General features: G+C 40.7%; 1 protein-coding gene across 6 annotated transcripts in view; it reads left to right on the top strand.

Moving 5' to 3' along the window:
• UNC13B (unc-13 homolog B) overlaps nucleotides 1-27,570 on the top strand; it is a 206,775-nt gene that overhangs the window by 130,721 nt on the left and 48,484 nt on the right. For all 6 annotated transcript variants that reach the window (XM_058044077.1, XM_058044076.1, XM_058044075.1 and 3 more), the window contains 11 exons: nucleotides 5,963-6,190; nucleotides 6,504-6,645; nucleotides 15,233-15,402; nucleotides 16,271-16,386; nucleotides 18,193-18,356; nucleotides 20,401-20,551; nucleotides 21,536-21,604; nucleotides 23,849-23,938; nucleotides 25,367-25,501; nucleotides 26,325-26,458; nucleotides 27,368-27,453. In XM_058044077.1, coding sequence (XP_057900060.1) covers nucleotides 5,963-6,190; nucleotides 6,504-6,645; nucleotides 15,233-15,402; nucleotides 16,271-16,386; nucleotides 18,193-18,356; nucleotides 20,401-20,551; nucleotides 21,536-21,604; nucleotides 23,849-23,938; nucleotides 25,367-25,501; nucleotides 26,325-26,458; nucleotides 27,368-27,453 — 1,485 coding nt within the window. The remainder of the gene's footprint in view (nucleotides 1-5,962; nucleotides 6,191-6,503; nucleotides 6,646-15,232; nucleotides 15,403-16,270; nucleotides 16,387-18,192; nucleotides 18,357-20,400; nucleotides 20,552-21,535; nucleotides 21,605-23,848; nucleotides 23,939-25,366; nucleotides 25,502-26,324; nucleotides 26,459-27,367; nucleotides 27,454-27,570) is intronic.

Here is a 27,570-nt window from a genome sequence, read left to right as displayed (position 1 = left end):
TTCAGTATTTGAGGTGAAAATCTCAAGGTATCCAGGCTGGATTCAGATGCATACCCATGATGCTGTAATGCAAGTAAGGGAGAAATCTGTGGAGAACAGAGGAGGATTAGATTTGCACCCGCAGCGGAGAGGAAACAGGCACAAAGTTGTACAGAGCAGTGGTCCTGAAGTTGAAAACAACAGGGAAAAACCTCTGTATTAAAAAAATAGCTAATGACTAAGAGGAAGGTATGTTCCCACATAGGAGGGTTGTGGCTATCCTTGTTCAAGAAGGGAGACTGCAGATGGGAATGGGTACTGGAGAGAGTTCAGTACTAATGGGAGAAATATGGGAGTGTCTTGGATGATACAAGATTGTTAATCTTTCAAAGGAGATGCTTGGCAGTCTGGGAGGGGAGGGAAGGAATCATGCTGTTAAAAAAAAAAATAGCTGTACTAGGTTTTCCCTAATAGAATGTTTCTAAAGGGATGTTTTGGAGCCCAGGGCAGAGGTGTAGGAGATCTGCATGTAGTGCACCTGCTACGACTCTGGCTTACTCTTACAGTTTACAGATATCCATGTCTTAAAGCCTTTCTGGGCAGCAGATACTGTTTCATAGCTGGCAGCAGTGGCTCTGTGAATTGGTTTAGTCCTTGTTTGAACCTGTTTTTGCTTTCACCATGTTGGGGAAGAGGGAGATAAACTACAGGGAGTAAGATGATCTTTCTAAGCTCATTGTTTACAAAAGAGTAAAAGGGCTAAGTTGGATGTGAGAAAATTAAAGGTAGAAGACAACTTCAGTGATTCAGACTCCTTGGGAACAGGGAGTCTCTGGAGCTGAGACACTGAAGAATAACCATGGGGGAAGATTTTCTTATCTCTAGCTGTAATTACATAATCTTATGCAATGGGCTGTGGGATGTGATGCTGTGTTTTTTCATAGAATAGAAGAAACAACTGGAAATAACTTTTCATATATGACTAAGCATTAAGTAAGAACTTGTTATTTTATTCAAGGGGTTGCAGATGTTTTCACATTTTCTTTCAAAATGTAAACTCAGGATACTTCATCATGCAGAGTTACAGAAACAGAGAGGAAACAACTGAGAGTACACCAGGCTTAAAAAGTGTGAAGCATGTAGAAAGGTAAAACCCAACCAAACAAAAATTTTCCTTACTGAGTTCTAGTGAGGTGTCCAGAATCAAGGAAGAAAAATGGTGAGTGGAGTCTGCAGGGTTATCCACTGTGAATGTGAAAGATATCATTAGTTGGGGTAGAGATGTAGAGGAAGCTGGAGATGGTAAATGTGCAATGAAAAGATAGAAAAGACAGAGGATGGTGGTGGGAGTTGGAGAACAGGGTGAATGTGCCTCTGGAACGGGAAAACAATTGTTATCAATACTAGAAACATATTAAAAGGCAATTTCAGGCAACTGTGTTCTTTACTTTGGTGTGTTCATGCTAAAGTTCTTCTAACTGGAACCCAAAAAACCAGAGGAAAATGGAGAAGTTTAGTTTCTTTTTATACATATATTTGAAGAACGTAGTCTGTGCTTGAGGAACGAGAAACAGGGTGTCTGGGGGACAAACAATAGTTTAGAGATCCCATAAATTCAAGACTGAACTTTCTTGTATACTGAACTCAGAAGGGATTTTTTCCTAACAGAAGCTTTATTGTTGCTGTCGGCAAAAAACCCCAAAACATTCTCAGGACATATCTTCACTTATGTCTATTTAGGGCTTCCAGAAAATGTTATAGTGGAGTAAAATGAATTTTCAGACTGGTAACAAATACAATTCTATTGATTGTACCTTGATGCCTCAGGATATATATTCACTTCAATCTGTGTAAGTCTTCCAGAAAATGTTGCATTGGAGTAAAATGAATGTTCAGGCTGGTCGCAAGTACTTTTCCATTGTTTATGCCTTAAAATTTTGGGTAGACACCTGGGGTTTTAATCCTTAGATTTAGAATGTGCTGTTTATCCATTTTCCATCCTTCATACCTTTCTGGGGAAAGTAATTCTCCCAAGTCTTGTAGAATTAAGTTTGATTCTCTCTTCTGAGGGTATTTTTCTTTGTCTCTATGTTTTTAAGAAACTTATTACCTGATACACTAAAAAAATTTATCAGTAGTGTGGGACTGCACTGGTGAAAAATTCAGCAATGCTTTGTTGCAATTTGAATCAAAGCCCATTTGCAGACTGCTTCAGCAGGGCTATTCCATGAATTGGTGGTGTCTGAAGTGCAATAGCCTGGAATCAGTTGTAGTATGTGTACTGCAGCCTCCTGGTTCATAGTGTTGTAGATGCTTAGGAGTTATTATTCTGATGATAGGGCACTTACCTTTTTTATCATAAGCTCATAAATACCTACTCCAGGGACAGTGCTCTCTTTTTAGCCATCTGCTATTCTTGGAAGAGTAGAAGTCTATTCTGAATGGCTACTTTTCTTACTGGCATGAGAGTGGATAGAGGGATGTTCTTTAACATCCCCAGGGCATGCAAAGCTTTTGGAAACTGAGCTTTTGTCTCTTGCCTTGAGCATTGGTGTAGTACTAACTGAATTACAACGGGTTGGGCAATTCTGGTATCAAAGGAAGAGTAAATCTGGAGCTGGATGAGTAGGTGACAGAGGAACAAATGCAGAGGAGTAATTACCAAGAGGGTGGAAGGAAGGAACATTATGTGAGCAAGAGCCTGTAAGAGGCCTGTACAGTTCTGGGCTAGCTTTTTTAATTGATGCATTTTGACTCAGGACTGTGAGGCAGGTGTAATTGTTGCTTTTTGGATGAGAAACTTGTGTGTGTTGTACTCTGGGTTCAGACTCTGCAGTTCTGAGACCGAGTCAGTGAGTGGGGGGTTTAGTCAGACCAATTAAGTCATGTGCTAATCATCTTGGCTTCGGAGTTGAATGATGGTTAGACACCATGGTGATGAACAGTTGTTTGCTCCCAGAGTCCTATGTAGGAAAATATTTGCACAGAAGGAAGAAGGATACCTTTATTTGAAACTTGAATATCTATTTTAAGTTTCAAGAATATATAATTTCTAAGCATTATCCGCCTACTGAACAGCTGCCTTCTATCCTGACAGTGTTGCTTTCTTGAATTCTTTAAGCATTGAATAACAGCACTGGTGGTATACTAATAGCTGTATCAATACAATTCCCAATATAGATCTATTTGCTTTCTGTTTCCAGTCATAAATTGACTGATAATTCTGTCATAGAGAGGAAGAAGGAAAGCCCAAAAGCTGTACATGTTACTTGTGTATTCCAGTGCCTTTCTGTTGCCATTCACAGGATTTGAAAAGCTGATCCATTGACCAAAAACGTCTTTGCAGCTTGAAGAAACAATCCCAGTCCAAGAGCAGGAAAAGTACCCTCTGCCACTCAGTATAGTGATATATTTTGCATTTAAAACACATACATGATAGTTAATTAGTCCCCCAATAGTTAGTTTAGAAGCCCTCTTGGTTTTGTACCAAGAAGCAGGTGTCAAAATTAAGACCGAGTGTGTTGTTGAGACAGCAGAACAGATATTGTCTGTTCTTTGTCTGTATTATTAAGTAAGGTGTCTGTCTGATTCAGGCTTTTGCCCTGCAATTCAGGCGCAGTCTCTGCAGGCAGAGAGGGACCTTTTCCAAGGAAGGAATAATGAAGCTGCCTGGACAAATTATCTGGGCATAGTGGGGAAGCAGTGTGGGTGGAGGTGATGGGTTTCCTCTGGAGTCACAAGGCAGAGCCAAGTATTGGAGGTGGCTGGAGGGCTGTTGGGGTCTGTGTGTCATGGCTTGAACATCCTGCAACCCAGGGTGCCCTGGACCGCTGCTAGGCTTGCAGAGGGATAAATCCACTGTGCAGGGTCTCTGGAGGTTGTGGGGATGTTAAACATGTTTTTATTAGAATTCCTCCATTTGTCTCAACTTGCATTATAAGGCCTCATTTGATGGTCCTGCAGTGCTTGCATTAAGGCGAGTTTTAATTGGTTCTTAATTTCCCTGAAGTCAGAAGGGTCAGGGCAGAGTTGATTTATTTGGATCATGACAGATCTCAGAATTCCAGCTAGGAAAGGCAAATTGTTCAGTTTGGCCTTTCCCAAATTCCCAGTAGTTTTCTGTAGTTCTGCATATAAAGCATAGAGTCCGTCTCCATCCTCAGGAGACCTAGTTCTGTTAAAGCTGAATAGCACTTCTTATCTGAAGTTCAAAGCATAGCCCCTGGTATCATTTCGGTTTCATATTCCTTTAATAAATGTTAGGTGCATCACCGGTGAGTAGAGACAGCAGGGACTGTGTAATTAATTTCAGTATTTTTGATTTCATTTCATCTTAAGCCAACAACAGGAAACTCTGGGGCATGTACTTTTTATTGTACTTAGTGAAATACCGAACATCAGGCCTCTAGCAAGGAAAATGAAAAAGTACTCAGGTAATGTAAAATTATGGCTTGTTTCACACCCAGGTCCTTAATAACACGCTTTGGTATGAGGTGTCCTTAATGAACTTCTGACACTTCAGTAGTTACAGTCTATTGCAAGCTGAAACTCCTCTTATTCTCTTTGATTATGTACTGCTGGGCTTCTCTCTCCCTGTGTGTGTGTATGTGTTCATAGGACTTTTTTCATATTTAGTCACTGCTTGCTGAAACAGTATCATGTGCAAAACTGTAGTTCCTTATAGCAAGGGTACTTCAGATATCGTATTTGCTCACTTTTGGACGAAAACAGTGTCATGGATCTTTGTGGATTGATGACTCCCTTTGCACACACCTTGCACCTGCTATAAAACATATTTTTAAGGTAATTTAATATTTGGTAAATACTTGAATTGAGGACATTTTTCCTGGGACTACGCTTACTTTAATTAAACTATCCTAGAGAAGAAAAACAAACAAAAGTATATTACATTAAACAGAAAGGTTATGATTGAATGTGTTCATAGGACTTTTCTACTGGTTTAACTTAATCTGACTTAAGATCATAATATAAAATTGCTGCAGACAGCATATTGAGAGACTGTGTGCAATCCTGAGTTCCTGCTTTTCATTTCACACCTGAGTTACCTGCGCTGTTAGCTTACATTGGTGCTTTTATTGATGCATGTCTCACATCTGACACAGTAGTCAATTTCTAAATTCTGACAGTAGAAATGATTGTCAGAATTGAGTAGGAAGTATTTGGTGGTGGGAGTAGTCTTATCTCATAATTGTATGAACTTTGAAATTTTTTGAGGTATGCAAGCGACCAGAGGCTTCTCTTTTGTCAGATGGGGTTGACTCCCTGTGCAGTTATAGACTCTGTGCCTGGCTCTTGTGTTTCCAGCTGCTGGACACTACATTCTTATAATGGCTCAGGTTTTGAACTGTTGAGTTTGCTATCCTACAGGTATTTGTTGTAGTTGATATACCTATGCAGTTCTAGAAATTGATTGAGTTGTCTCTGTGTGAACTGATGAAATAGAATGGCATCCAGAGAAGCAGGAGACATAGATTTGCTTTGACTCTGAGCTCAGCAGGGAGCTTTGTGGCACACATGGGTTGAAAATGCTGGCACTGGAGACCCATCTGAGCTTCTCTTCTGTGAGACAAGCTCATAGGTACTATTTGTAATGGGGGTCCTGTGTCCTCTTGTTAGCACTTGCCTAAGCAAGGATTTATTTGTTCATAGCAAGGTGATGAGAGCAGAGGCCATGCTGTTAAGAATGTCAGTCCTGGGTGTTCTTCAGCTGTAGGGTTATTAAATTAACCTGTTGTTAGAAGGGCAATCTGATCCCAGATTATAGAGGAACTACTCCCTCTGCCTCCAATGGCCCAAGGTCTCTGTGCACATTGGAACAGGGGGAAACAGAGTGTGAATGTCAGTATCAGGAGCCATCATGTGAAGGGTAACTTGTAGCTTTGATCGCCCTGTCCAGATTCAGTGAGACATGATTTTGTGTGTGTTTGTTCCTGATGAACATTGTGTATTTTCTGGTGCACAGGAGCAGCAGAGAAGAGCTCAAAGCATGGAGCTGAAGACCGGACCCAGAATTTCATCATGGCCATGAAGGATCGCATGAAAATCCGGGAGCGGAACAAGCCTGAGATCTTTGACTTGATCAGAGATGTGTTTTGTGAGAGCAAAATGACACATGCTCAGCAGATGAAGACAGTGAAACAGAGTGTGCTGGATGGTACCTCAAAATGGTCAGCAAAGATCACGATCACTGGTGAGTGGGATGGGATAGTCATGGGGTCTCTTGGTCTCACTTGGGAGCCTCAAGTAAGAGAGTTAGTGTGGAATTATAACATAGAGGAAGGACTTCTCTGACCTCTGTGTCTTTCTGCTGAGTGCACATACGGGTAGCAGGTGCAGATGCCCCCATTGCAGGTGCTGTAGTGCACCATGAGCTGCAGCTCATCAGAAATGCTCTCATGAGGGATATTCCTGTTTCTCTGGGCATTATGAGCTGATACTTCAGGTGGTGGTCGGATACATTGTCTTGTTGCAGGATGGTGGTAACCCTTCTGTTTTCCTTTCAGTGGTGTGTGCTCAGGGTCTGCAGGCCAAAGATAAGACGGGGTCGAGTGATCCATATGTAACTGTTCAAGTGGGTAAAACGAAGAAGAGGACAAAAACGATCTTTGGGAATCTGAACCCTGTATGGGAAGAGAAGTTTTACTTGTAAGTGCTCTGACAAGGAGTCTCAGATCCATGTCACCTGTTTCATGATTTGAGCTTTGACAGCTGTGTCTTCTCTCTCCGTATGCATTCCCACATCACCTGTAATTTGGGATGGTTCTATTTTTGCTCAGCATTGTGTGTATGTGTGTGTGTGTGTGAAGGGTTGACATCTCTAACAATGTATGTAGTGTACACCTGTTTATCCTACCTGTCTTCCTTGTGTATATACAAATTGTCTGCTTTATGAACACTTCTATGCTGATGTTCCGAGAGAATGCTGAAGGGAAAGGAAAATATTTAAATCAGCAGCTATTGTTCCTGGCTAAAAAAATTCCTTGTAACATGAGAGTAAAATTCGTGTAAAAGACTAAGAAAACTTCTGTGACCTTTTTCTGGGATCTGCTACTGGTGTTTGGCAACCAAATTTATAAGTAATTAGTTTTCAGTTGTCTGCAACACCAGCAGCCTCTTCTTTCAGTTTTGGAACATCAATGTAACAATAACTCAAAAGAATTATTGTTGCAAGAGAGAGCTTCCAAGATTACGAATGTATTGATGTCTGAATTTAAAGCAAAGTCTGGAGGCACAATTCTTTAGATAACATTGTTCCATCCTGCTTTTATTGAATAAGTAATATATACCCTCAATTTGTCATTGAAGATGTTAAAAACCAAAATGGAGACATGAAATCCAACTACTGTTTTCTGGCTGATCTCATTCAACATCAACAATCTTTATTTCCTTTAATGTGTAAGGTCTTCCATTGTACCATCTCTCTCCTTCCTTTCTTTTCCTCCTTGTTCTTTCCTAAACTGCTTGAGGGGGAGCTCTCTCTGCAAAGTGCAATTTGTTTGTGTTTTAAAATCAGTTTCATATCAGTCCAGCTTTGTCTTTACAATGTACATTAAAAACAAAATTATTTTTAAGCAGTTTTGAGCTACTCATTAACGTCATAAAAATCCTGCTGCTATTTTGAGTGAGTAAGCCCCTGGCTTTATTCTTAGTTTAATCCGAGGTAACATTTCTGCTTGGTAAGTAGTAAGAATGCTTAGAGGCCATTTGGATAACTCTAGTCACAATAGCAGCAAGTCTGTGTGGGTGCCTTAAGGACTTTGATTTACCATGCCAAGTAGTTACCATGGTATTTGCAGTGTGCTCCCTTCTAATTTTAGGAGCCTCAGCAAATACTCTGTTTAAAGATAGATAGCCGTGTGTGATAAATGTCACCATTTTAACGGTGACACTGTTTAGACTTAATGGCCATGTCTGTGATTCAGCAGATAGCATGCTCTTGGGCATTGGTGTTGATGCTACTTTCTGTCTTGCCTGTGGTGGTTGCCTTCTTTGCCTTGACAAAGCAAGAGGAGATGAAGGAAATGAGCATAGTTTCCATACTGATGGCTGGAGAGCATTCAGTACTGCAATCAGTGTGTTGTTTCATTAGTAGATGTCAAAGCTCACCTTCTGCTGGATGAGGAGAGAGTAATTTAGAAGTGTGTGCAGCACTGGTTTTCTACACACCCGTGTTTCTGTTTTGCATTTATGGATCTTTTTGCAGCTTGCATCTCTTTAGGTTCTAAAATTTTCTAACCCATAATCAAATGGTAATTTAAATCAACACATTCAGGCCCAAAATACCCATTACATACCAGGCTTTTTTAGAAGAGATTGTCAGGTCAATCAAGAGATTGTCAAATTTTAGGGGGTTGGATGGGAAGGTGTCTTTGATTCTTGAAATGAGGTTAATTTCTTGTAGTGAGAGAAAGGTGTGCTGGTAGTTACTGAAAGCCTTGCAGTAGATATATGAAAGCTTTGATGTTCAAAATGGTTAAACAATTAAAAAGGAGCAAGATGTGTAAGTAGAGAGGTCAGGTCAGTTACTAATATGTGTGTCAACAGTGCTGGCTTGGTGGACTTGTTTGTTGCTGATGTTCATTAGGTGCCTAGTGCCTTCCATGTGATCACTATTCCCATGTTGAATGTAGAGCCAGAAATCTGTGTGCATCAGTCATTAAAATCATAACACTGTTATTATAACCATGGCATGAATGAAGGCACACATTGTACGAATTAGTGATTCAGTTCTTTCTGCAAGCTCAGTAAAGTTTATTAAAAGCAGCTTAAATAGATTTGAAAATTTTTATGTATCTGGTATTTGAAATAGGGGGGTTTGTACTTATTTACAGTGATTGACAGAGAAGTATATAAACTTAAATATCTCTCCCTAAAAATGGCTTTGTTCGTTTTCCATGTATTTTCAGAAAAAAAAATGTGGTAGGTTTGACCCAATTCTAAAGTACAGATTTAGAATCATATTTTAGAAAAGGCAAAGTTCAAAATGCTTTGGGTTTCCATTATAAGTGCTTTTTAGGTCGTTACTAGACTGTGTAACTGCTTTGATTAATCACCAGTTCTTGCAGTGTATTCATGTTGCCTGAGCAAGCAATTTGCAGGCTGTTTCTTTCTGAAAATTATCTCTTTTACATCTATAGCTCTAGGAAATAGGTTGTTATGAAGAGATTTTCATATATTTCATCAGCGTTTGAAGACCTTTGAAAACATAAGGTGTTGATTTTTCTGCTCTGTTCAAAGTGTTGCAGGCTTGATGCAGACTCTGCATATGTGGTGCTTGGCAGCAGGAAGCTTGGTGGGGGACTCCAGCCGCTGCTGCAGCATGATGTTCTGTGAACATGCACTAAGGAAACCTTGCTTTCCTTGGATTTCCTCCTGCAGTAAATCCTGATTTCTTTCCTCTAGTTGTGATGAGCAGGCTTATAGATGTCCTCCTCCATTTGCTGTGCACTTCTCTCCCCATGCCCTGAGCTCTCTTCCCTTGCCCTCAGCTCTGGCTGGACAGAAGGCAGCATGTGTCCTGCCTGCAGCTGGATTCTGAGGTGTGTGTAGTGGTTGGTCCATGAGAGCCAGCTGGCTGCAGGCTTTCCAGGGACAGCAGCTGGTATGGCTTTCTCTTCTCAATCTAGCTGTTGTTTTTTTCTCACAAAACCTGTTAGAACATAGAAGCTTTCATAACAAGTCTGCATAACTCTTGTTTCCTTAGGAAGCAGTCCAGTAATATTAGAAGGAAGCTATTTTTGCCATATTCAGTGCAATTAAAACAAGACAGTAATTCCCCATTTGGACATGTTTTAGACTGTCAGTGAAAATTACAGGGCTCCTGGAATCCTTTTTTTTCTGTAAAGGCTGAAGTTGAGCATCATTTTGCATGGGTTACAATAGGAGACAGTGCTTAGGAGGATAAAGCTGACCACAGGGCAATTTCAGTTTTAAAGGGAGAGCTCTGGGATTGTTTGGAGGCTGCTTGTCCATACCTTTTGTTCAGGGAATGCCATAGTCTTTAAAGACTGTGAGTACTAGATGTTACTGTTCTCTCTGGCGTAGGTGCAAAATTACTTGTTCAATTTACAGTAATATCCCCTTGAAGTTGTATGGTTTGAGTACAGCTGTGTTTGAAGCTCTGAATGGTGGGTGTGAAGTCATTGTCTGGAACAGATTACATTGTCTCTGAACAGGTTGTGAGAGGCATGTTTATTCTTTCTCACTGCAGAAGAATAACTGAGTTAAAATGAATGCAGGGCCTCCTGCTAGCAGACAGCAAATATTTTACTGTGCAGAGCCCACATGATATACACACCTGTTAATCCTTTGGGAATGGTGCTACTCTCAAGTAACCACTGTCTAGTTACCCAAAGGCTTCTGTTTCCTCCCAAAATTTTCCTTTTATCTGCTGAGCAAGTTGTCAAGCTTTTCCTCTTTCAGTTATCTCTGTGATTATATGTGCTGTTCCAGAGCTTTTAGACTTCTTCTGAGATCACTGAGTTTATAACAATTGCAACTGTCCCCCTCAGACTCCCTTCACTCTGTGGCAGAGGCCATCCAGTTTGTCTTGCTTTCTTTAATCTCCAGGTACTGCAGATACTGAAGCTGGCACTCTGATAAAATCTCACTTGTTTTCCTGCTCAGTTACCAACATGAGACTTAAATCTGAATGCAGACCTGATGCCTCATGGCAAGCACCACTTGGAAAGCTGAGTTAATGTAGTTAGCGATATAAAATGCAGAATCACTTCATCTGCTCTTTGTAGTTAGACGAGGTGCACCATTAATTTGTCAGTTGGTGTTGTAACATTGCTAACAGCAAATGATTGTACTTGTTCTCCTAAGAAAAGAGCTTCATGCTAGTAAGAAGTGAAAACTCATTTCTTTGTTCTTAGACAGCAACAGCAGGCTCTCGGGGCATATTATTGTGCTGTCATGCTTAACTTACAAAGTACTAAGGATTTTCCTTCGTTCTCTTTCCACTCTGATATTGCCTTAGGTGTTTTCTCCACTGTCCTTTTTTTTCCCTAAAAGAGTAGTCTTGTCATCATTTAAAAATGAGCCTCTTCTGAGAAGTTTTTGCCTTCCATTCTCGCTATGGTTGGCCACAGCTGAGCTGCCACTTGGACCCTGCAATGTTTTGACACTTCATTTGAACCACATTCGAGTCCTCCTGCTTTTTCAGTTGTACCATTTCCCAAAACAACATTTTTTTCTGCTCCTCCTCTGTGTGTTGTTGCAACTTTTTACTGGTCTTCCACATACTGGTTGCTACAACTACCCCTTCCTTTCTCATTTTCCTTTTTTTTGACTTTGCTCCTCAGAAGCAGAACTATACTCTTCAAGTGACCACAGGTCCTAACATCATGCTGATCTGTTCTCTCCTTTGCATTTTCCACGTCCAGTACTCTCATCCCTTATTTCTGCAAGCAGGTCTTCACTTTCTTTCTTTCTTTTTTTTTAGCATTTTATGAACTGTTGCCTGCACTGGAACTTTACAGGCCCTTCTTCAGAACTGTGTCAGCAGGAAGGAAACTGCTCACAGAATATGAACACACAGACATTCACTAGACTCTTTGAACCATAAATATTTTTAGTTCAGTACCAAAAAAACCCCAGAAATACAATAAAACTACTTAATTCTGGGCTTGACTGACCTACGTTAAAATCTGCAAAATGCTGTTGCTTCCTCTGGTCTTTTACTTTCCTGGTCTGTTCTTGTGTAAATCTGTGTGTTGCTTTGTCTTTATTGGCCTGTCAGCTCTACAGGAGAATTAGCAAATTCAGCACAAATATTGTTGGGCTTTTTTTTCGAAGAATGAATCATTGGTTCAGAAGTAGTACTCTGGTCATTTTTTGACACTTCTCCTTTTTCTTTCCTTCCACGTTTTGAGGGAGATGAGGCACGGTCAATGCCCTGTCCCTGACATCATCCAAGCCCATCTGGCCCAGCCTTTACAGACTGGCAGAGATCTCAAAACTAAGAATCATTTCCTACAGTTTTTTTTTCAGAAGTTGGAGCTACATTGGAGGGATACAAATTACTAACTTCGTTGTGGGAGGAACTATAGTGTAAATTCAACAGTTGCTTGTTCTGTTTAGCCACCAATATACTAATTACTGTGTGTGTGGGCATGTCACTGTGTGAGCAGACCAGAATTAACCACAGCTTCGTGTGCTCTCGTGCTTCCCCTCAGCTGGGCATGGGAAGAGACCCAAATATTGACAGTGCAGGGGATGTGTGTGGGTGCTGGGGCTTCGGTGCTGTGTAAGACTAAAGGGGAATGTGGCAAAATGGATCGAGGTAGAGAGTGGGATAGTGAGCAAGTCAGCAGAACCGGGCTCAGCTGCTTCCAGTGCAGCAACGACTGGCTTAAGGCAGAAAATCTTAATGGAAAAAGAAAATCTGATTTTAGTTTTTCTTTTAGATTTTGTATGCTGTTTCTGGAAAATGTTACTTCATTTGGTAGCTTGAAGTGTAAAAGTAAGTGCTTTTATAAAAATGGCACCACTCCAAACACTGAGACAATATGAGTAAAAAATAAAGGGTTTGAGCCATGTACATAGCAAACCTGATTTACAGTCTCTTGATCTCTGAAATGGACCTGAAAGTATTTGGTATTTTCTTCCTTTTGGTGGGGTCACAGAGTGTTTCTTTTCTCTGCATCCTCTTGGGAAAAGTTGTAAGAGCTCAGCTGTAGGAGGGTGGACAGACATATGTGTGCGCACAGTGAGATCAGGCTTCATAAAAACATAACAAGAAGTGGGGCAGGCATCTTGAGAGATATGCCAGCTGCTGTATTAATGATGAGGAGAGCTTTTAGCAGCAGAGCTTGTTAGCCACAGTCTTATGGAGTTGTATCACTGTCACAAATTGGAAGCTATTTATCATTAATTAGAAAATTCTTACCCATTAGCAAGGCCAAGTCTTCCAACGTTCATGATTCTGGTGCTCACTGAAAAGTGAACTGGTTTTGACACAGCTGTGTTGCTTCACCAAATCAAGGACTATGGTTCCACAGACTTACCCTTCTGATAGTAAGCTACCAGCTCAAGGCCTTCAGCTGCAGTAAGCAAGTGGTAAAGCTCACTCTCTGGCATGGCACTAACACAAAGAAAGCAAATTGAGCAGTCTCTTAAAAACAACAAGGAAAGGTGTGGTAAAATAGAAGCTTTAGTCGCTCAGTAAATGCTATTGGAAAGCTTCCTGTAGGATGTTGCAGTGAGTTGTGCTGCTGTCTTTCAGTGAAGGATGATAGCCAGCCATCTCAGGAGCAGGGGATGATGCGTGTGGGGCTGCTAAAGTTAGATTTAGGTTTGAACAGTGAACGTTTTCCTTGAGGAAGGACCACTGGAAGCCAAGAAAAAAGACTAAAGTGGTCCTAGCAAAGAGCTGTCTGCCAGAAGGTGATGTCTGAAGAAGTCAGGAGTTAACTTACGGATGCTTGGTAAATGGCTCTGTGTCCCAGTTGTGTTTTGAGGCACTGTGCATTTCTGAACACTGAGCCTCTACAATACTGCGAGGTTGTACAGTAGTGCACTGTGTCAGGAAAAGAGGATTTCTTTTACATGCTTAGGCTGTATTGCTGGCAGACATGACAAAGCACTCTGATAAATTTGAGAGCTACAAAGAGCAGCAATTCCAACCATTCCCTGCTTGTGAGAACTTGTTTGCATGGTTTTGTTGGGAAGATATTCTTGAAGTAAAGGAGGAGGAAGAGGAGAGTGCAGAAGATGGGAGACAACCATTGAACCTCTTTTATTCTGAACTCTAAATACACACAGATTTGATTGCACAGTAAAGGCAGGGAACAGTGATGTGCTCTGCCTGTGATCCGAGCTGCATGGAATTGCCTCTAACCTTTCCATATAATTCCCAGCTATTCCCCTCTACTGGAAAAATCAGTAGGAGCCGCATGGATGTCTGTTAAACATTGTCCTGAATCACAATGGTGGCAGTAAGAACCCAAATGGTTTCTTAGCAGAGAGCATGCTCATAACCAGCCACTGCCACATCCTATTGACCAGGCTTAGCAGAGCTCTTCTGACCCATTTCTTCTTTCTCCCTGTTGCTTAGCAACAGATACAGCATGTTAATGTTAAAAAGGCTGGAAAACAGGCCTTCAGCAGCAGTTGCCTGTTTTCATAGGTTTCATTTGCTTGAGGGTAGACATTTGTAGTGGTTATGGTGAGTAATCACCCTTGTCATGGTCTCATATGAGCATTCAAATTGCTTTATTGCATGCCCTGTAAATGAGCAGAGCTGTTATAGTACGGTTCTACCCACTTCTGACATCCAAGAGCCTGTTTGGATATACAAAAGATATCTGAAACACCTGAAAAAGGGGGGAGAGTCTTTAAATCCCGTCTGTGCATTAAACTGGAGGGTGCTGATTCATCAAACAGTAAACTGCTTCTTTTAATGGAAATGTCTTTATTGATCTGCCCAGAGCACAAAGTATCAGTCTAAGCTGTGACTAATAGGCAGAATCAATTCTAGTAATTAAATACCAATGCTGTAACTACTGTATCACACCCGTTCTCCTCAGGCAGTGTGGTGTATCATCTGATTGTAATGTCTTATCTGTAATCTGTAATGTCTTATGCATTGATAAGACTGCTTTGTGACTGTCTTGAAGAAAGAGATCTACCTCCACCTGAACTATTTTTCCTTTGTTAGAAATCAGCACAAAGGGTGTTTGTCACAGGTCTTCACTGTGCTAACCTAGAAACTGCATAAAGACAGGTAGCCCTAACAGCCTACAGCTGAGCAGGAGGTCATTGATGGAGAGAGCTGTTGAAACCAGTTAGATGATGATTGTCATTTTTTGCGGGGGTGTATGCTGGCATTACCAGCCTAGCTATCCCCTGGCTTCTGTAGGCTTCACAGCAAAACTGACAGCTGTGAAGAGAATTCCCAAGTTCTGTGAGCTGCTGCTGAGAGTGAGGACAAGCAGCAGAGTCACACTGCATGAGAAGTCAGAAATTGGTGGCTGAGGTTGGGGCAGGGTGGTTGTTCAGCATGCATTTGGAGTATTTGCCATGTCACAGGAGCATTTAGAGTGCACCAGCAAGGTGTTGTGTTGTTCATATCAGACACTCCACTTTTGAAATAAATGCACATTGTTTACACTTTGCTAATATATCTCTCTGATGTTGGAGGAGTGGGTCAAGAGGAGTACAGAGAATGTAGCAAATAAATGTTGGCTGCATTGCACACTCTTAAAATTACATTTTCTCTTGTTTGCAGTGAGTGCCATAATTCCTCTGACCGGATCAAGGTGCGAGTGTGGGATGAAGATGATGACATCAAGTCTCGTGTCAAGCAGAGGCTGAAACGCGAGTCAGATGATTTCCTGGGGCAAACAATCATTGAAGTTCGCACTCTGAGTGGAGAAATGGATGTGTGGTACAACCTTGGTGAGCAGGGCCTTGAGGCTGAAAACTTGTTACGTGTTGGTTTGGGAATGTTTGAGAGCACTTGGATGCATGTGGACAATTTACAAGAAGGGAAAAAAGTTTACATGGTTTCAGTGGCATATGATGCTGCTGCAGAGCATCTGCAAAGCTGATCTCAGTTAAAATTGAGTATAACCTGCCAGAAGGTTGATGGTTTTTCTCTGTCAGCTACTTAAAAATACAATGGAAGAAATGCTTGCAGCAAGACTCTTATTCCACCTCTGCTGGAGATATGCTGTCCTGTGTTCTTTCTTTTGGCGTCAACACAAGCATTTTAGCACTTTGTAAGAACATCAGGTGCATTGCACTGGGCTGGCAAGTTCTTGAGACCTTTTCCAGTGACTATTGTAAAGGGTACCAGCAAGCAACCAGATGGTGCTGAGTTTACAGGCACATGAACCTGTCATCTTCTAGGAGATACAAAATCTTCTTCCAGCAGTTCCCAGGAGTTCAGGACTATGGTGAAGTTAGGGACAAATTCCACGTCAGTCAGCCCTGTTCTCAGAAAGGAATCTGTCCTTGGTGGTTCTAGCTCAGCTGACTGAATCCAAGAGCCTGTAGCACATTTGCTGGCAGAAAGGGTGTCTTGTCCGAAAGTGTGCATAGTTCTAATTAGATGTGTCATATTGAGGGTGTATCATGGCAGTTGTTTTGCTCGTGTCTACTTAGTATTATTCAATGTTTTGAAAGAAAAGAGAAAGTTTTCACTGTGATGACTCAGCCCAGGTTCCAGCAGTTTCCAGCAGTTTCTTTTGCCAGTATTGTCATCCTGAGATGGCGTACTCTGAACATAAACTATGCAATAATTGCTGATGGTTTTGCCTTCTAGAGAAGCGAACAGATAAGTCTGCAGTGTCCGGGGCTATTCGCCTACAAATCAGTGTGGAGATCAAAGGCGAGGAGAAAGTGGCTCCATATCATGTTCAGTACACTTGCCTTCATGAGGTAAGTGGTGTGAATATCTGTTCATTCTGACTATTGAGAAAGCAATTTTCTGATCTTTATTTTCTTGAAATGTTCCTCCTTACCCTAGGTGAGCTTTCTTTCCCCTGCCATGCAGTGGTAACACACTGAATCATCAAACCCACATTTGTCAAGGAGCAGCTTTAAGCTGTCTCCCCAGCACTGGCTGGCTCAGTGTGTCCCACTGTCACAGCTGTGCTACTGTCAGAGATCAGGCTTTGGTTTCACTCAGAGCCCATGATGAGTTTAAGGTGGAGAAACCTGTGAATTTCCTTGAGTGATGTTTTCAGCATGTACTGTATCTCTGTCTTTCTTTAGAGGAAGCATATTAAAATGCATTATGAGTAAATTGTGATTGAGGAGTCTCTGTCTTGGGGAGGTGATGCAGGTATTGATGGTATAAATTCTTTTATCCTGCTGCAGTGGTGTGTAGTTATGAACAGCTGTTGGGGAGCAGAAGAATAAGCTGAGGTTTCTGGTACTGACTTGTCTCAGGATGGACTGAGCTAGACAGGCAGTGCTGCAGAAGTTGGGAGAAATCCAAAGATGACTTGTGAGAAAGACTAAAGGGAAAACCCTGTCTTGGAGAGATGCCCAGTCTGTCTGTGTCAAAGAAAAGGCAGGCAGCAGGGTCAGTCTCAAAAGTGCCTGAATAAGGAAGGGTGGTCAGAACCCTGTATACAAGAATATCCTGAGGTCAGTGAGGGTTAAGCAAATTCATCTTACACGGAGAAGGACAGTTGTATCACAGAGAGGAATGTTCATCTACAGGAACAGCATTTTTATCCAGCCAGTGAACTGGAGGAGCTCTGTGGTGTCTTCTGCCCTTACCAGGGAACCCTTTTAAGATAAATATGAAGCTCAGAAAGTAGGCTTCTCTTAGTAGGCTGTGTTGTGTCCTTCAATACATATTTATTGTTTTTCATTTCATTGATGGCTACTATTTGGTAAGCTGTTTCAATTTTGTCTTTGAACATGCATGTTCATTTGCTGCTCTTTTTTTTTGCAAATAGGTATCTTTTTAACTATCGCATTTTTCTTTTGTGTATTCTAAAATGAAGATGATTTGCAGCAAGAATAATATAATCAGGAAAAATAGTACTGTAAAGCAGAGTCCTCTAGCTACTAATGAGATCATTAGACTTCTGCCTCGCTTACTGTAGGGAGCCACTCTCTGAAAGGCTGATGAATCTGTAAGTGACATGAATTTGAGGATTACTGAGAAGCCCACTGAGCTGAATGTGCTATTTCTGCATAGCAATGATAGCTGAAAACTTTTGCAGTGTTAGATAAAGTGAAAGGTTATGTTGAATAATATAATGCAAGTCTCTAGTTGTTAGGGGCAATCTTAAGGGTATCCTTTTCAGGAAGAGAAATCTGTTTGGACTGTTCTGTATGATAATAATTACAATGCTGATACAGAGCTGTAACGTCAGCTAGTTTAAATAGCTTGTCCATATTAAGGCATTTTCATGATGAGGACAGAAATGCGTAGGTTTCAGGAAAACTAATTAGTGTATGGTTTCAGTGCACTGGAGCACTCTTCTGAATCATTCACATTGTCTGCTGGGTAAAGTTGTGGGTATGCATGTGAAAAATTCAGCTATGAGATTTGTTCAAGAAGAAGGGAAGGTAAAAGCAGAAAATACAAAGTGGGCAGGGGGAAAAAAGAGGAGGAGAACAAAGAAATTTGTGATAGTGCCACCACATCAGCAGTTTCATGCTCTTCATGAATCTTAGCAGCTTCAGCAGCCTCACATACAGACTTGTCCTTGTTTTGTTTTTCAGAATCTCTTTCACCATCTCACAGATGTGCAAGGGAATGGGGTGGTGAAGATCCCTGATGCCAAAGGAGATGATGCATGGAAGGTGTATTTCGATGAGACAGCCCAAGAGATCGTGGATGAATTTGCAATGCGTTATGGCATTGAGTCAATATACCAGGCCATGACGTAAGATGCATTTCCTGTGTTCCTTAGTGCAGATAATTGGTGTAACTGATGGATGTTACTCTCACTGTTTAGCAGATTAAGTGTATCTATAATGGAAAGCTTGGCAGTGGCAGCTGCTCCTTACAGGTCTTACTGTGAATGGGAAGAGACTTCCTGTCTTTTAATCGCTAGTGTCCTCAAAGTCTAAAAATTATTTGTCTGCCGTTTCTGTTTTGAGACTCCCCAGTCTTTCTGAGAGCTCTTCTGTTAAAAAGGTGTTGCTCAAGGTTCTCACTGAAGGTTTCTGATGATATGAGAAGGGATGAGGTTTTGTGGAAGCATTTGTCCTGTACGTCTGTTGTGGCAGATGTTACAGTTCTTTGAAGACAGTGATTTCCCAGGTGCTGCTGAAAGCATTTCCAGAAAGTTTCAGTAATGGTGCCACTGATTTGCCAAAGATTTGTCCTCTTTGGAGCTAGGTTAATGCAGTTCTGTGTCTTCAAAGACCCTTTTCCTTGTCACTATACTTTTACTTGGATTTGGGATTAGTCATTCTTCCTCTTAAAGACTAGTATTGCTATACTTAGCTCATTTCTTATTTCAAATGTAATATAAAATGTAGCACACAAAAGTGAACTTTTTCACATTAGAAGCTAAAAGTTTTGGGTTATGAGTCCTTAGATGAGTTATGAGCTGCATTTATGTCACCTTGCAAGCAGCTTTTCTGCCTATTGGTTTAAGCCAAAATGGAAAAGAATTGGCAGGTTTCTCTGGAGGTCTAGTCACTGCTTATAGTAGGGCTATCTTGAAAGTTGGACTAGGCTGCTCAGGGATGTGAAAAATTTCCAAGGATGAAGGTGGAAGCCTCTCTGATTAGACCCCATTCCTCACAGCTTCTCTTCTTAAAGCTAAATGAATCCATTTCATGTGCTTATATTTACCAATTGCCTAAATGACCAATTGGTATGTAAGTGTTATGTAACAAGCATGGTTTTAAACTTGAAGAGGGTAGATTTGGGATAGATAAAAGGACAAAATCTTTTACAGTGAAGGTGGTGAAACAGTGCATGGATAGGCTAGGCTGCCCAGAGAAGTGGTAGATGTCCTGCCTAACCTGGAAGCTTAGGTTCAAGGTTATCTTGAATGGAATTTTGGGCAGCCTGGTGTATTTGGAGTGGTGGGTCCCTGATCACTGCAGAGGTTGGACTAGATTACCTGTAAAGGTCCCCTCCAACCCAAACTGTTCTGTGATTCTATGAGTCCCTCAGGGAGAAAGTTACATTTGTAAAGTGGTTCCCCGATTAGATTAAATTTCTCAGTGAGTATTTCTGCATAAAAATGCCCCATCTCTTCTGGCTACTAAAATGAACTTGCCATTTCCCATGATATAAGACATCTTAAGCTCCGAATTTTTTTTAATTTTATTTTTTTTTTTTTTTATTTTAGGACTAAGAGATTTTAAAAAACTTTCTCAATCATTTCACAGGCCTGGATGCTCCTAGCATAATTCTGAGATTCCCTGGAGGAGGGTTCCCTGATTTTAATGAGAGAATGGGAAAATGCAAATGAGCGTGCACACTTCTTGCAGGCTGAATGGGTTAGCCATAAGGAATCACGCATATCAGTGCAGCACAGAAATACTAGCATGTAGTCTCAGTGGCCATTAATGCTTTCCAGCTGCTGCCACCTCATGACACCTCAGAACCTGTGTCTGCCTCAAGCAGCAGCAAATCGTGTCGATTTCCTTGTGTCAGGCTTGGTTCTAGGAATTGGCATCAGGACCCAGGGCATCACTAAGTCACGTACTGTCGGCAGCAAATGACTGAGAAGCTGTTTTATGATCTGGAAATGGCTGCAGTGAAGGGATTTCTCTTTGTTTTGAGCTGTTGTCTAGATGGCACCTTTCTGAATAAAAGCTCTGAGATGCTGGAGTTCTGTAAAGTAATGAAACGTAACTTCCATCTGTTCATGGTGCCCACCAGCACAAGGGGTCTGTTAAAGGGGTAAAGTCAAGTCCTGCTGCACAAAAGAGACCAGAATGACTTACATCACTGTCCTTTTGCAGGCATTTTGCATGTCTCTCCTCTAAATACATGTGCCCAGGCGTGCCAGCTGTGATGAGCACCTTACTTGCCAATATCAATGCTTATTATGCACACACCACTGCCTCCACAAATGTGTCTGCTTCGGACCGCTTTGCAGCCTCCAATTTTGGGGTAGGTTTGTGGGTTTGGTGATGTTGTGATTGGACTTCTTTAATTTGCTACAGTGCTTCCACCCTTGAGTAAATGATTTGTTCTGTTTAAAGAACATTAAATTTTTGAGGAATTCGAAGCAGTGGAGCTCTTATACCAGACAAAGAGCATGGGTTTATTGTCTTCATCATCACACATTTCAGATATCAATCAGTGTAATGCATTGTGATGTTGATTCTTTGTGTTCACATTACAGTGGAGCACAGATGGTATGGAATGAGCAAACAATACTAACTCTGCATGTTAGTGCTGTTGGTAAAATATACCGTGTGGTCTCGTAATTTCAGAGCTTTGTTTTTAAAAACAGAAACTGCTTTAGGAGTAAAAAAGCACCACCACAAAAGAAGTCTATCCCCTTAATGATTAAAATGTTTTGTATATAATTTGTGGCGGACTTGAGTATGCTGGAAAAGTATTTGGAAAAGCTCATGCTTCCCATCCGACTGAGAAGTTATTAATAGGTTGAGTAGGTGTTCACAATGCCAAATGAGAATTCAGTGGAGAGACCTGACCTCAAGAAGTTATGTCACAAGAAGCCTGTAGTACTTGTCACTTATCTAGATAAGATCACAGAGCTGTATCATTGCTCTGAATTAGACCCTTTTCTGCCTGTAATTTATTCATTTCTGAATAAGTATTTTCTCTCAAATACAAGTTTGGTGTAAATTGCAGATGGAAAGTCAGAATGGTTTCTGTTCTGCCTCTAGTTCAGAGTGACAATGGAGTGTTTTTTCTGACAATTGTGATGTTTCACAGACTACAGAAATAATTACAGTTTTAAAGTAAATCCAAGAATTGAAAGAAAATGCTGTTTGCACAATGCCATATAGCCATACTGCTTTCTCCGGCTCTCATGAGATCTGACACTGATTACCTGATACTTTGCTGAACATGGATTGGCCAGTGGTGATATGTGAATGTTTATTGGTGCTTTCTGCTCAACAGAAAGAACGATTTGTGAAACTTCTGGATCAGCTTCATAATTCACTTCGGATTGATCTCTCAATGTACAGGGTGAGTGGGATTAAACAGAATCCTTTCAGGTATTCTGGTGGGCAGAATGGAAACACACCATTTGGAGTTCGCTTACATTTCTAACTTCTTGTGTAGTTTATGTCTTAAGGAATTGTCATTAAAAATTGTTGCTCAAATTTTGTTTTGTTCATGGATCGAACTTAGACCTTGTTTTTTATTTCCACTGTAATTTGCTCAAGACTTTTGAAATAATTTGAGCATTGTGAACTGTGCTTATCTCTGATACTTCCCCAGAAGTTTCCAATCCAAGTTGGATTGGATAAAATAATTTGAATTATTCTTATCAGCTACTTCAGGTATCATGTAAAAAGAGAAAATATACTTGTTCTCCCCTACTATGAAAGAAATATTTTAGAGCACCGTGTTGTCATTTACTTAAGGTTTGGCAAACTCAAATCACGATGTAAGGTCAGGTTTGAAATCCCACCCCACTTCAGCAGATTGTGAAGAGATGAGTTTCAGATGTTAGCATTAGTCCAACAAGCTTGATGAACCCTACAATTTCTTTCCTTGCTACTCCTGAATCAATATTATCTTATCATGTGACTTGGCTGTTTTTTTCCCTTAAATTTCTTACTATATTATTTCAGGCTGTGACCAATTCATTGAAAAGTTTAAAAATTGTGGCAAAATGTGAGCTTAGATTTTATTTAGTTATCCACTTCTGATTTTAGCATTTATCTGAAACACTGAAAAATATATAGAGGAGAAAAACATGAGATGATAAAGAGAAGTGCATTAGGAAGACAAAAAAAAAAGGAAAAGGGGAAAGGTGCAAAAGAAGATAAAAGGAATATTGTGTGAAGAGCTATTCTAAAGCTACATTACTAGAAAGAAAAGGTCTAAATAGAGGCAACTGATCCACGGAATAGCAGAGGGAAAATTATCAACCCATGACAATAGGAATCTGTAACAGTGCTGCCTTTTTTGTTTGCTTGGTGTTCAGTAAAAGCTGCTTTTTCGTGGCTAATGCAACTGAAATGTGCACTAACAAGATCTTACATAAAGGACCAGGAAAGATTTATGTAGTTTAAATAATATAGGTGTAATCTAATTGACATTATATTTGGAGAAACGGCTGAAGCATTATGGGAGCATTTAGTAATTATTTTAAAACCCTAAAGGGCAGGTTAAGTTTTGAAAGAAAAAGTGTTAGTTTGCAGCTTTCCAAACAGGAGATGGCAATTTATATTCTCCAAATAGTTTGTATTTAGATCTTTAACCATGGAAGTCTTTGATTTTGGTAACTAACTTGAGTTCCAGAGAACCCATGTGTGAACAGCTTAACTTTTAAAAGGAGAGTTGTCTGAGAAGGACCATCTACAAATGACTGCAAAAAGCATCACATTGCCTACAGTGGTTAGCTGAACTTCAGTAATACTCAATTATTACTGTCAAGAGACAGCATATTTTTCTGCAAGTCCTCAGTAAAAAGTGAAAACTGTTCCCTTCTGCTCTTTTCCCCTTCATATCTAATAATTTTTGAACATGCAGATATGACGAGATTATGTGAAGAGAAGGTTGCTCCTGCTGTTTTACTTGCAGCAAAACAAATCCTATCAGCTTGAATGTAAGAACATGCTGAGGAACATGAATGCTGTTAAAGGACACATGCCCACAGGAGACAGTGGGAATGCTGGAAAGGGCACAGTGCCTGAGGTTGGAAAGGGAAGAGTTTTGTGCAAAAAGCAAAGCTAGCTGCATTCAGCATATGTATTTACACATGGCATCTCACAGGGTTCTAGCTAGTTCCAGTACTGTCTTATGAAAACTGTGCTAATTTTTTCTTTTTGGTCTTGTTTACTTCTCTGGAGAGCTGTTGAATACACCACACCCCTTGGCATCTTAGAAGAGAAGCCAAAAAATGTAGCATTGAGTGCAGAAAGGAAAGGTCTCACATAACCCCAGGCAAAAGGCCAGGGCTGCCAGTGGTGAGGCTGTTCCCAGCCTGCTCCTTCTGCAGCCGAGGAGACCATCCCTGCCACCAAGGCCTGTCAGTCTCCTGGCATCCACAGACTTTACATTTATACGAGAAGCTGTTTAATTAAGCAAACAGATAAGCTTCTGCAGCAAAAAGGCCTTATTTATTGAGCATTGTTTTGACTGGTACAGGCTTCTTGAGCAGGAAATGTTTCCAAGACAGTTTCCTTATTTAGCACATGCTTGAAGCCTTGCATGGATCTGACTGTGCTTTCAAACAGGATTTCCCTTTTCTGTCAACAGAATAACTTCCCAGCCAGCAGCCGTGAGCGGCTGCAGGACCTGAAGTCTACAGTGGATTTGCTGACCAGCATCACCTTTTTCAGGATGAAGGTAGGGATATGGGTGGGGATGGGAATGGCATCTCTGCAGTTTTTTTTTTTTCCCCCAGGAGTTGATTTCCCATTTTCAAACCATTGTTTCATGTTGTTTTTCTTAAGACACTTAAGGAAAATGGAAATAATCTGCTGACCATATATAAACATCCACATTTTGTCTTTAGTTTTCTGTATTTTGCATTATGAAGATGTAAATTGCTTTTTCCCTAAAATGGCACAACTCTCTCCCACCCTCCCTTGCAAAAAAACACAAAAAAAATTGGAGAGGAGGAAGAATAAAGGGAATTGTCTAGTTTTAAGAAGATAATTTGCTTTTTTAATAACATTAGGAAAGATATTCACTATCTAGTAAATATTTTAGAGTTCTCTTGTGGAGGATGAGATAGTAAAATGGGATAATATCTCTCAGTACAGATCCAGGAGGGTTGTTATGAATGCTAATGTGCTGGTTTCAGAATGAAGTTTATTGTCCTAGCAATATGTAATGAGATTATTTTATATTCCTGATTTTGAGCTTCTAAACTTTTTTAAAAGATTACAACCTAATATTGCTGGTTAGTACATGCCACTTAAAAATGTTTATCTTATCAAAAACAAAGCAAGTGCTTAATTTGAGCTACTTCAAGAAGTGCTTAAATTTTTACACATAAACCCTAGTGTAAATGATGATTTAGATCTTTATTTTAAGAGTATTCATTCAGACCATCTGTCTGTGTTGGAAGCTTGATTTATAGAGATACTCTGAAAAGTTTAGAGGTACTGAAAATATCAAAATTGTCAGGTTATAGTTGTATTTGCAGGGTGACAATTGCCTGTCAGTTTAGTTTATAGTACCTCTGCAGCATTTTCCTAAAATAGTGTAACAATGAAATAATGAAAACAGCTGCTGTTGCAAGAGGAGAAGGCGTATCAGTTGGCATGTCCCTAATGATTCTGGTTGCTTTAAAATTCAATAATGTGATGAAAGATGTCCTTAATGAAAGTTTTTTGTGTTTAAAGGCAGACGAATGGTCTTTGACAAGACTTTGCAGATCAGATGTAAACTGCTCTGCTGGTCTGTTGCACATTCTTCCAATGCTGTGGAAGATTGCCTGCAGGCTTTGTAACAAAGTCCTATAAATTCAGCAGAAATTGTGTGTTTGGCTCAAATTATACACATATCGAGCCACATGATCCGTCTGTTCTGGGGAATCTTCCTTGGCACATCAAAATCTCTTTTATGCTTCAAATGGTCAGTGGGGAGATAAGTGTTGTCACTGCTTCTTTATGCCTGTGGAGAGTGACCCATTTGTGGTTTCAAGTCACAAGTTGCTTAAAGCAGATCCACCAAGCGTTGAGTGGTTTCCAAAACACTGATGTGTCCTTTCCCTGTTTGATTTACGAACTGTGCTTTGTTTGACTCTCTTTGTTGTCCCCTTGCCAGGTCCAAGAGCTTCAGAGTCCACCCCGAGCTAGCCAGGTGGTGAAGGACTGTGTAAAAGCTTGCCTCAATTCCACCTACGAGTACATTTTCAACAACTGTCATGAGCTGTACAGTCGGGAGTACCAGACAGATCCTGTGAGTAGCTGATAAGCGGGCAGAAATTGAATTTTTCTTATTTTCTTAAGATAATAACAAGAATAATAATTGATACAAAAAGCCAGCCCAAACAAAGTTGCGTGACTTGTTATCTTCTGAATGCAGAAAATCTGTAATCAATTAATGAGCACAAATTAGTAAGGGGAGGATGATAATTGTTTTACACTAACTAATTATGATGTGTTTTGCCAGCCTCAGCAGTTATTTGTGAAGGGAAGGTTTGATGTAGCTTTGAGTGAGCAAAAGCCAATTACACAAATGTAGGCTGATCAAGGAAGCTGTCATTAGCATATGTAAACCTCAAGCAGTGAGATTTTGCCTTGTTTTCAGGCACCCAGTATCCTGCACTGGGTTTAGGAGGTGCCTCTAGACACAAACTCTTCTCAAGTGTGTGAGAGCTCCACTGGCCTCTCTGTAATAATGCACACACAACATGTCAACAGGGATACAGTCACCAACCAGGTGCCTAAAGAGCAAGTATTTGGAATAGGCTTAGGGCAAATGATATCTCAGCAGGTCTCCTGGAGCCTGGCTGAGGTAGATGACAAACCTGGTGTGGTAGATGACAAAACAGGGATTAGGTGGGTTTGAGGCCACCAGTCAGCAACGTGGTTTGGCTTGTTACTGTGTTTTGCATTAGATCAGACAAGTTGCCAGCAATCATTAATAATTTTAAGCTCTTTGGATGAGAGGGTCCACAGGTGTGCTTGGAGTTTGCATGGTGATCTGCATTTACCAGATTACCATTGCTTTTTCTTTGCACTTATATTTTATGCTGGTTTTCCATTGGCTTCCTTCTCAGAACAAAACTCAGGACCTTCCTGCCGAGGAACAGGGCCCCAGCATCAGAAACCTTGATTTCTGGCCCAAGCTCATCACTTTGATAGTTTCCATCATAGAAGAGGACAAGAATTCTTATACCCCAGTCCTGAATCAGTAAGAATCCTCCATGGCATGTTTGGCTAATGCTAGTCTGTGTCTGCTCTGCTTTATTTGTTAAACTGCTTTCTATCTCTTCTGTCACTTGTGCATTTATAGAAGTACTTATCTTGTCTGTCTGTCTTTCTGTCTTATCTGTCTCTGTCTATATAAATAACTTTTTGATTGGGATGGAAGAGTTTCAAAAGGTTCAGTTACGATGGCGTTCGAGCACAAACACCCTGATTATTACAATCCTGAACTCAGGGAGGCACCTGAAAATGGGGTGAGAGCTCTTTTGGTTTTTTCTGATGTTGAGCAGTTCCGGGGTGCACATTAATGCACACAGTAGTGCTGTGGTGCCTTACGCTGTGGCTTAGGAACGTGGTGTTCAGTGCAGCACTGGGAGATTGCACTGGGTGGAGTTTGCATAGCACTGCAAAGGACCCTGAAATGGGTCTGTTCAGCTGGTGGATACCTCTCCTACAGTACCACAGGGCAGAGAGAGACAGAGATCCTACAAGGTATTACACAGAGACCTGGATTGTGCCCTAATCATCATTGATCTAACATGATTAGCAGTCACCTCTCAGCCTAGTAACTTTTCTTTCTCCTTTCAAAAAGGAGAAAGAAAAAAAATGGACAAGGAAGGGGAAAAAGGTGCCAAGGGCATAGAGATCACATTCCCAGAATAACTGTGTGCACCTCTTCTAGGAAAGATATGCACGACTTGTCTTTCTGAGTTAAATAAATTTTTTATCTGTACCACAGAGTCTAGTCCATGATCTCTGATTTTCACCTGGTCCATTAGGGTGAAAGAAGCATCTGTAAAGTTGAGCTTTTTAGCTTGTAGCATAGCTCAGAGCTAAATAAGGAAGAGCCCTTTGCTTTGACATATGCCAAAGCCTTTTCCAAATATCCCCTCAGGTTTCCTCAGGAGCTTGCAGTTGGGAAGATCAGCGCAGAGGTGATGTGGAGTCTTTTTGCCCAGGATATGAAATATGCCATGGAAGGTAAGAGAATGTCTCACTGCTGTTAGCTGACTTGTTGCTGGTCTCTTGTTCTCCATCCATTTGGTGAAAATGAGACTTAAGCTTGTGAGTAGCATTGCTGATGGGAGTGGGGATTTT

This window comes from Melospiza georgiana, chromosome Z, assembly GCF_028018845.1.
Source record: "Melospiza georgiana isolate bMelGeo1 chromosome Z, bMelGeo1.pri, whole genome shotgun sequence".
In the NCBI taxonomy this organism is placed as follows: Eukaryota; Metazoa; Chordata; class Aves; order Passeriformes; family Passerellidae; genus Melospiza; species Melospiza georgiana.
Note: the sequence above shows the minus strand (reverse complement) of the source record. Positions and strands in the feature narration are given on the sequence as shown.